The sequence below is a fragment of the Hypanus sabinus genome, chromosome 24 (genome assembly GCF_030144855.1).
Source record: "Hypanus sabinus isolate sHypSab1 chromosome 24, sHypSab1.hap1, whole genome shotgun sequence".
NCBI lineage: Eukaryota > Metazoa > Chordata > Chondrichthyes > Myliobatiformes > Dasyatidae > Hypanus > Hypanus sabinus.
Window position 1 is genome coordinate 15,294,268 of NC_082729.1, and position 10,438 is coordinate 15,304,705.

The 10,438-nt window shown below is 48.0% G+C and overlaps 1 protein-coding gene across 2 annotated transcripts in view; it reads right to left on the reverse strand.

Moving 5' to 3' along the window:
• Nucleotides 1–592: 592 nt before the first annotated feature.
• Nucleotides 593–10,438, reverse strand: part of nkain1 (sodium/potassium transporting ATPase interacting 1) — an 860,191-nt gene continuing 850,345 nt past the window's right edge. The window contains exons 7-8 of one of the 2 annotated variants that reach the window (XM_059949380.1): nt 7,443–7,462; nt 593–3,565 (exon numbers count right to left, since the gene is read on the reverse strand). In XM_059949380.1, the coding sequence (XP_059805363.1) occupies nt 3,534–3,565; nt 7,443–7,462 (52 nt within the window). In that variant the 3' untranslated portion in view covers nt 593–3,533. The remainder of the gene's footprint in view (nt 3,566–7,442; nt 7,463–10,438) is intronic. The other variant, XM_059949383.1, reaches the window with a different exon arrangement.

Consider the following 10,438-nt stretch of genomic DNA (forward strand, 5'->3'; position numbering starts at 1 on the left):
CCTCTCCTATTAGATCTCCCCTTCTTCAGCTCTTTACCTCTCCCACCTATCCGGTCCCAACTTCTTACTTCATTCCCCTCCCTCCCACACCATTCCCAGCATCTGCAGAGCCTCTTGCGTTTACTCATTTCAGAATTAATCTCTTCTCCCCACGTTTATTCCCCCGAATGTCCCTGCCCACCTGCTTGCTGCCTTGCCCTTCCTTGCGGTGGGGGGGCCGCAGGTTTGGGGAGCGAGATTGGAGTCATCTAGCCAGTGTATTTTCTGGAATGACTGTCCAGAGAAACGGACGGGGCACCAATCAAGTTGGCTGCGTTGTCCTTGGCAATACACCCAATGCTGGAGGAACTCAACAGCTCAGGCAGCATCTACGGAGGAAAATGAACAGTCTTGGGCTGAGACCTTCCAGCAGGACTCACGCGATACATGGATCTGGTTTGAAGAACAATTGCTGAACTCACTCTACTACCTTTTGTCAGTGTTTATCCCCCAACCAACAATACTCAGTACAAATCTTTCCACTGTTTGCTTGACTGTTGTGTGCTTTCCAAATTACAATAGTCCATCACCTCTGCATTGTCGGATTGTGGCAGATCGAATTAGACAATAATTAGACAGGGAGGGGTTGCAAGCAGACCCTTTTTCCAATCAGCACACAGTCGACTGTTAAAATTGGCTGCAGCCTTCAGTTTATTTTCCTCCAGCCCTACAAAATTCAGAGTGATAATCCTGTACAGCAACATTTTCAAAGATAACGTCCGGCAGAAAAGCTGTGATACACACATTCAGTAGGTTGACAAAAAAAAGTTTTAAGGCGGCTGGATCTGTGGCTGTATTCACAAGACAGGTGGGAGCCTTGGAAAGGTGCTGAAATGGTGTAACTTACTCACTGCCCCCTCGGCCTCCCCCAGTCACTCCCACATCCGGCCTGTTACCCTGCTCCGGGGGTATATCCGGTGGGTCACTGGCGCTTCTCCTGCTCGTTCTTAGAGCAGCCCCTGTGGATGAGGCGGCGACCGACTGGCGGAGACCCTGCTACCCCGGCCGTCCTTGGCTCCTCTTTCAGGGGCTTTCTCATCAACGGCACTGGGCAGCTGTGATACACAAAGGGCATGAACTGCCACCCTTGCCAGCGGTGCCCACAGGACAAAAGCATCAGCTGCCTCTCTGCCTACTGAGCTGCACGGTGACCCAAGCCAAGGGACAACCCTCAAGTTCCTGTTGGAAGCCTAAGGGCACTCCTTGGGCTCAAAGGACTTTCCTTCGGTTCCTGCTGAACTTTGAGGGGAATAATTCCTACTGGCCCCAGGAAGAACCCGATCCAACCGGCTCCTGGTCTTTGCTTCACAGGTCTCAGCAAAGGTGGCAACTTTTAAACGGCCCCTACTTTCTTTTTTTGGAAGCACCGAACAAGAAGCTCACTGACATTGTCATAAAACTCAGGAAAGTCTACGCACAATCCCGGCAGCTGAAAGGTCATTGTAAATCGAACTGCACTAACAAAACGGATAACAGAGTAAAGACACACGTTCCCCAATAACCAGCTGGTCACCAGGCTCATCCAACTCAGTGACCACTTGTACCTCCTGGCGATACAAAGACATCAACAATACTCCCACCCCATCCTGAGCCCTGATAGTTTATCCATGGCAAACTGCGCACAAACTACTAGACCTAAAGAACTGGATACGAATCACGGCCAGGCTCCAAGAACAGAATGACAACCTCCGCCCCGACACCTTCCCTAACCTCGTCCCTGCTCGGCAACGACCCCCTGACCCTGCCCTCCGTCGCTTCAGCCAATCATGCTCCCCGAAAGGCCGACCGCGGATCAGGAAGTCAACTTCTTCCTGTCAGCAAAGAGAACACAGCGCAGGAACTTGCCATTCAGCCCACAATGCTGTGCTGTACCAGCTAAAAAGCAAATCATAAACACCCAAACGCTAATCCCTCCTTCCTACGCCATGTCCATATCCCTCCATCTTCCTATCTAAACGTCTTTTAAAAGCCTCTAATGTATTTGCTTCTACCACCAGACCAGGCAGTGCATTCCGGGTATCCATCACTCTCTGAGTAAAAAACTTACCCCTCACGTCCCCCTTGGCCTACCCCCTCTCACCTTCAATGCATGCCCTCGGGCATCAGACATTCTAACCCTGGGAAACAGATACTCCCTGTCCACTCTATCTTGCAAACCTTGCCCAGATCTCCCCTCAGCTCCAGAGAAAAGTCAACCCAACTCTATCCAGAAAATGCAAAGTGGAAGAATTAACCCCAAAAAAATTGGGGGACGCATAATAAACCTGCCCCTGAAATGCACCTTGTATCCCCTCAGATAACAAGCACCACTGAAAAATCAGGATGTTTGTCCAACTGCACTTGAATCGGAAACATACAAGTGGCAGAGCAGACTCGATGGGCTGAATGGTCTGATACATTCTTTATGCAGGCTTACTGCCGCATTGGCAGCCATTTTGGGGTTAAGGGTCAAACCAAAGCCAAAAAGTAGAGACCTATTGACTGTAGGCCATTACTCGACTGGAGGCAGGTTCTGTGGTGTCTGCTTTTGGAGTTTCAGAGCTTTCTCCATTCATGGGCTGTTGACAAAACAATCATCCTGAAATCAATCAACACCAACGGCAGCTCTGACCACAAGTTCAATAAAGGAAGAGGCTTGAGGCCCAGTGATTTCAGGCTGACTTGTACTAAGATGGGATGCCCCATGACTGAATTATTGTGCCCCTTCAGATAAAAAAACATCGTTATGTATACCGTGGGCACACCCTGGAAAGTAACTTGCAGAACTTCAAGCACGAACAGACTGCGTTCTGGCACCTGAGAATCGTCCCAACCAGTCCCCCATCTCTTGGCTTCGCAGTTCGATGGACTCAATAGTGTCCACATCTTCCTGCTCATTACCACAAGGTGAAACACCGGCTGGAGTTGGAAGGGTTACGGCAGACTTTTGCAAGCCAGCCGTTCAACTCGGACAGAAGTCTTCTGCAAAGTGACTGGAATCACAAGTGCTTTTTCCCACAGAATGGAGAAAGGAGCCAGGCGCTGGTCCTAAACAACTCACCTGACTGGATAATTTTTAAAAAATGACCGCAGAGAGAGAGTGGGACTTGCAACACCACCTCTCCCCCACCCTTCACTTGACCTGAACTGCCGGTGGCGCCACCTCTCTGTAAGTGCTGAAAGTTCCTCTTTCGAAGGGTCTTCCTGCAGGGCCAGGACTGCTTTGTGAATACAGCCAGTCATTACGGACATCCAACATTAGAGGGCGCCATTGTACCTGTCTAATCCTAAAAATATCAAAATTCTCAAGCTTCTGTGAAGTTTCAATGAAATTTACAACCAGTTAGCACTGAAGTTTGTCTGACTTCCCTACGATCCTCCTGCACTTTGCTCTCTCCCTCTTTTTGTGCCTCTTGGAACATTCTTATTCTTCGACAAAATCCCCAATCAGTGTCTGCTTTTGACGGTTGGTTGCAGACGATGTTTGTGCCCCTTGTTTTCTGCACCCGGCTTCCTTACGACCAGGATGTGCCCTGTTTACCTTGACCTGCGGAGGGAAAGAAACTCCAGTCAATTCCACTTGCTTCTAAAGACAATATTGGTTCAGTCTTTCAATCTCATGCTACAAAATGTTTCTCGCCCTCTGCGTGCCACCTTGGCTGAACAGAGGAGCACTTTTAGGAATAGACTAAGAGAACCGCACTGCTCCAAAGAGTGTTATATGAGGTCGTTCTTGCCCTTGGCCATTAGGCTCTTTAATGAGTCAAACTATAGCCGGGGAAATGGTGACCCTTTCCTGTTAGACTGGTTGTGGTAACTTTGTGGTAATTTCCTTTGGGATCAGTCAGGTATCTATCTGTCTGAAAGTTATGGACACAAGAGTCTGTGCAGATGCTGGAAAGCTAGAGCAACAGCCACAAATTGCTGGAGGAACTCAGAAAGTCAGGCAGCACCTATAGAAATGAGTGAACAGTTGACGTTTCAGGCCACAACCCTGATGAAGGGTGGCAGGGGTGGAGATATGCCACTACCAAAGGAGGTGTAAGGCCCTTCTTCCCCCCACTAGCCTGCAGGTCACCCTCGGGCAGGGTGCAGCATCTGCTTAGCCTCCTGATCAGGGTCACGTGAAGCCGTGGGAGCAGGTGGTGGATGGTCATTTGAACAGCCGGTGCAGATCACAAGTCCTGGTTATGCCACCACTGACACCAGGCGGACAATCTCTGAAGAGTATTGATAATGGCTGGGGGGGGGGGGTCACCCGCCTTGTAAAGACACTGCCCAGAAGAAGACAATGGCCAACCACTTCTAAAGGAAAAATTTGCCAAGAAGAATCATGGTCATTGACCATGATCACCCATGTCTTACAACACGGCACATAGTGATGACGGTTTTTTTAGTGATGAACGACATGGCACATAATGATGATGACATGCGACACGACACATGGCGACAAAAGTGTGCTATTAAAAGTTTGTGATATTCTAGGAAAGCCAATAGATGTCGTCAGGTCAATTCCGCTTCAATAGAACATGATGGCTCAACCAGAGCTGAGGTGTAGCTTTATAAACTCTGGTTAGGCGACATTTAGATTTGCTCGCCACATTATAGGAAGGGTGTGGAGACTATACAGAGACTGAAGAAGATGTGCCTGGATTAGTGGGCATGCCAGAGAAGAGATTGTTTTCTGTGGAGCGCTGGAGGCCAACAGAAGCTTATAAAATGATGAGATGTATAGATAGACGGCCAGTACCCATCTCCCGGTGTTGAAATATCTAGAGGGCATGCATTCAACGCAGGGATTCCCAGCCTGCGATCCTTGGAAACCCCCCCCCCCAGCATTAGGAAGGTTGGCATCCCCGATTTAAAGATTTAAAGTGAGGGGAAGGAACTCAAAGGTTAACGTAGGGGTAGGTCCTTTTACACAGAGAGCGGTGGGTGCCTGGGCTCGTGGTGGAGTCAGATATGAGAGATGTTTAGATGCAAGCGCAGAGAATGGAGGGATATGGCCCATTGTGAAATCAAGAGCGTCATTAGCTCAATTAGTTTGGCGTGAGATCACAGGCTGAAGGGCCTGTTGCTGTGTTGTACATTTCTCCGTTCTAGTTTGATGGACGACTAGCCCCCAACCTGTTACCAGCTTTTGCCTCAGCCTCCCCACACATCAAGTTATGATTTATGACCAACATGCAAGGGAAATTAATAATGTCCACCAATAACCAGGCCACGTTGAAAGTCATTTAGCAGGCCAGTTGAATCCTTTTGAAGATGAAGCACTTCACTGCGACATGATTAATGGTCGTTGGCCTGAAACATTAACTCTGATTTTCTTCCTCACTGGTTGTTGCCTGCCTTGCTGTGTATCTCCTGTGTTTTTTTTTGAGTTACCTTTAAGATCCATAGCATTTGCATTGTTCTTTGGTCCAATGTTTTTTCTTCTCGGAGGTCGCTTGAGGCTAAATGTTGATGCTTTTTAACCCTTGTTACCTCCGGTGCTGTCACTGAGGCTGGCAAATTTAATGGGGACATAGAGTGTAGCAACTGGGTAGTAGGGTGGGAATACATCTCTACCAAAGGAGGTGTGAGGTGCTCCTTCCCTCCACTAGCCTGCAGGTCACCCTTGGGCAAGGTGTAGCCTGCTTAGCCCCTGATCAGGGTCACGTAACGCCATGGGAGCAGGTGGTGGATGGTCGTATGAGCAGTTGGTGCACATCACAAGTCCTGGTTACAAGACCACTGATGCCAGGCAGACAATCTCTGAAGAGTATTGATAATGGCCGGGGTCACCAGGCTTGTGAAGACACTGCACAGAAGAAGGCAATGGCAAAAGATTTCTGGAGAAAAATCTGCCCGGGACAATCCTACTCGATAGACCATGACCCCCCGTCACGGCACACAATGATGATGATATGAGATCGAGCGCAAAGCATCCACACGCAGTCCCTTTCATTGTACTTTTTACAGGACGCTTCACAGGAGTGTAATCAGCAAAATGATGCACAAATCTGCACAACCAGTATAGAGTGGGATTGCTGTTGTCCTGGCCCGCATTTTGCATTCTACCCCCGGGTGCTCCCACCAGCCACTCTAAACTTCTCCAGACCAATGGCTCTGATCACGTTCAGGAACTAACTACAATAGATGTCTTGTTAACCAGCAACACACACAAAATGCTGGTGGAACGCAGCAGGCCAGGCAGCATCTATAGGGAGAAGTACAGTCGACGTTTCGGGCCGAGGACCTTCGTCAGGACTAACCAAAAGGAAAGATAGTAAGAGATTTGAAAGTAGGAGGGGGAGCGGGAAATGTGAAATGATAGGAGAAGACCGGAGGGGGTGGGATGAAGCTAAGAGCTGGAAAGGCGATTGGCGAAAGTGATACAGAGCTGGAGAAGGGAAAGGATCGTGGGACGGGAGGCCTCGGGAGAAAGAAGGGAAGGGGGAGCACCAGAGGGAGATGGAGAACAGGCAAACAACTAAATATGTCAGGGATGGGGTAAGAAGGGGAGGAGGGGCATTAACAGAAGTTGGAGACGTCAATGTTCATGCCATCAGGTTGGAGGCTACCCAGTATATAAGGTGTTGTTCCTCCGACCTGAGTTTGGATTCATTTTGACAGTAGAGGAGGCCATGGATAGACGTATCAGAATGGGAATGGGACGTGGAATTAAAATGTGTGGCCACTGGGAGATCCTGCTTTCTCTGGCAGACTGAGCGTAGGTGTTCAGCGAAACGGTCTCCCAGTCTGCGTCGGGTCTCGCCAATGTATAAAAGACCACACCGGGAGCACCGGACACGGAATACCACACCTGGAAGGACTGATGGATCTCGTTAACCAGATCGGTTTGGACAGCAGCTTGCTTTCAGGAAGTGGAAGCTGCGGACGTACACACACACTGAGGACAACACGAACAACAGCATCCGATCTGGACTGGGATTCCAGATCTCAAACTAAGGTCCAGACAGGGATACTGGGTCTCAAATTTGGGACTGGCTAGATTACTGGATCCCAAACCAAACACAGGACTGAAATCCTGGATTTAAACTCAGGACTGGACTGTGATAGCAGATCTCAAATTCCTGATTGGATTGATATACCGGATCTCAAACTCAGGACTGGACTGAAATAACAGATCTCAAATTCCAGACTGGACTGAACCCAAACCAAAGGCGAGGATGAGATCCCAATCTAAGGGTACATCTTTATTCCCAGCAGAGTACGAATAATATTTGCAAGTGGAAGGGAATCTACCATCATTCATTCTTTGCCTTCCATAGTAGAAGAAACAATGATGTCATCCATAGCTATTGACCGGTTCATCACCGGAGTGTGACACAGAGCAATGAATGGATCCATCATCGTGAATGGCCACTACCTGGCCAATCAGATCACAGAGAAAGAAAGGAATTGTGAATGCAGAAACCTACCAGTGCTCCTGGATGGAATCCTGTAAGAGAAACAAATTCGCTCAGTAAATCTGTCGTTCGTTCGGCAACGTCTTCAGAACAAGGTAAAAGTAATATTGCCCATTTATGTTCAAAGGTTCGTTTATTATCAAAGCATGTATGCATATATTCAACACTGAAATTCGACTTCTCCAGCTAGCCACGAAACAAAGAAAGAGCATGGAAGTCATTCAGAGTGAACGTGTCCCCGCATGAAAAAAGATAATCATACCCCAAACCCCTCTCTTTGCGCGCAACGTAGCCCCCTAAAAAAATGACCCCTCCTTGTACGATAAAAACTAACAGAACACAACAGAATGTTAATCGCCAAACACCCTCCCCTCACACAACAAAGCAGTAAAGAAATGGGCAATTTAAAAAAACGCATAATATGAAAGCACAGTCCAAAAACCCAATAGTCCAATCCACAAATGCAGAACCGTGAGACCATCTGCCAATATTTCCGACACTCATCGAAAGAGAGAGACAGCGCAGAAAGAGGAGAGGCCTACCCGCCTGCCGCAGCGATAGGCCGCTCACCAACTCCTTCTCTTCCATGAGATATCACGGGGTTTTACGGATAAATTTACCAGCTTCCCTATTTTTTAAGAGGTTGTCACCTCCAGAAAGAAGAATTTGGAGAAATCTCTTCCCATTTGTAATGATATAAGATAGGCTATGTCACAAAAATTGATAAAGAACACCATCCAACTTGATGGCATGAATATTGATTTCTTTTGGCAAACAAACTTCCCCCACCTCCCATCTCTTCTATTCCTCACTCTGACCTTTCACCTTTTCTCACCTGCCAACCACCTCCCCTGGGTCCCCTCCTTCCCTTTCTCTTGTGATCTACTCTCCTCTCCTATCAGATTCCTTCCTCTGCAGCCCTTGACCTTTCCCACCCACCTGGCTTCACCCATCACCTTCCAGCCAGCCTCTTCCCCTCCCTCTCACCTATTTATTCTGGCATCTTCCTCCTTCCTTCTCAGTCCTGAAGAAGGGTCTCAGCCTGAAACATTGATTATCTATTAATTTCCATAGCAGCCTGACCTGCTGAATTCCTGCAGCGTTCTGTGTGTGTGTGTCACAATGAAATATCACTCCGTTTTAACCGTCTGTTTGAAATTCATTGAATTTACTTTCACAGTGACTGAATTATTTTAATCCACAGGTTCCCAACTGTTTTTAAAGCCATTGGCCTACACCTTTAAGCAAGGGGTCCATAGACCCCAGTTTGGGAAACTCTGGTTTTAACGAGCCCCATGGCAAGTTTAAACTCTGCTATGGACAGTCCCAAGCCTGGCTGTGAAAGGAGAAGGGTTGGGCATGGGGCTAGGATCCCATCCTGCAAAACCCAGAGCTACAGAATCTCCAAAGATCTCATCTCTGGGAGAGGAAGGAAATTCCCTGAGAAGGTATATAAAGAGGTGACAGCAGAAGCCATGGAGCCGATCAACCTTCTGATGGGCTGATGGGTTAAGATAGAAGGAGAAGATGGAAGGTTTGAGATTTCAGTTCTGAAGGTCCAGTCTTCCTGAGATTATTTCCCATTTTCACCTGCCATCTAATCCTAGATCCACCAGCATCCCTGGTGGCATCACACCACAGTTGTCTTATTTACACTTTTAAATGAAAAAACAGGGTTCTATTATATGCATTGATAAAGGTTAGAGAGAAGTGTCAAGGATGGCTAAAGGGATTTTATGGAGTGGCACAAGAATTCCTCCAGTATCTGTTTTTGTTATAACATTGGACAACAAAAATCTTGCTTCTTGAATACTTCTGGGTGTACCTTATTGATTTTGGCTGCTGATCGTGAAAATCACCATGACGTTTCCCTACCATGCACCCTTTTTTTTTTGAAATCCCGCCAATATTTGCTATTTCAATTCACAATTCAAGTCAGAATGCCAAGATTAAGGGAGGCATCTTTGTTGGTCAACAAATGACAGGCAACTCGAAGAACTTCTAGTGGGACCGGAGAAAATCGCATGGAAGGTGTTCAAGGATGTTGTTGAAACTTTTCTTGGCATCTACTGAGCACCGAACTACGTGCAGCTGGTTGACAACGTGCTTCAAAGGCCTGAAACGCAACGTGACACTGAAGATTCATTTTCCGCATTCCTATTTCGACTTGCTCTCTGCAAATCTTGGCGCTGTCAGTGACGAAGATGGTGGGGCGGGGCTACGATGGCGCTTAACAGTGACTCCTTCAAGCCCAGCTGCAGACACAGTTTAATTTTGGCCTTTGTTGTCTCCCTTTTCCTTTTTAGGATGGATGGGATGGTGTCAGAGACACTGACCTGGAGTTAGACTTCATTTTTTTTTTGCGGAAGTGGGACCCGCTTCCGGGGGCTCACGACCGGCCGCTTTTTGGAAATTCCAAGGACGCGGCCCAGAAGACGTGCGTGCCTTCGGGGCTCCGAGGCTTCGCGGCCCTGGGATCGAACTGACTCTACACCCGCATGGCTGGCCGAAGCATCGCGGGAGAAAACTGAACATCTGAATGGCTGTCGGGGGCTCTGTACTCGGCAAGTCGCGTGCTTTCTCCCTCTCATTGGTGGGGGAGATTCCGTTGTTGATTCTCGAGTCGGAGAACTCGGGGAAAAACGAGCGATGCAGCAAACCTTACCATCGCAAATCAGCCAGTTGTTTTATTTATGCCCCCCTCCTATTTGCCCTTTCATTAGGGACAGTGAGAGAGCCGAATTGTTGGGTGAATGATTAGTTTCTGTCGTACTGCAGATCAAGTCTTTCTTGGGGACTTTGGTTTTGCTTGTTTCGTGGGTGAAGGGCGCAGATGCACTTTGCTTAATTAAGTATGGGAGGGGGCTTGTCGTTGCTTTGTCGCTGCTTGTGCATGGGGGAAATGGGGGGCTTTCGGGTTCTAATAATTTTTAGTCACTCATTCTTTGGGGCACTCTTTTGTTTTCTTGAACGTCTGCGAAGAACAAGAATTTCAGGATGTATATTGT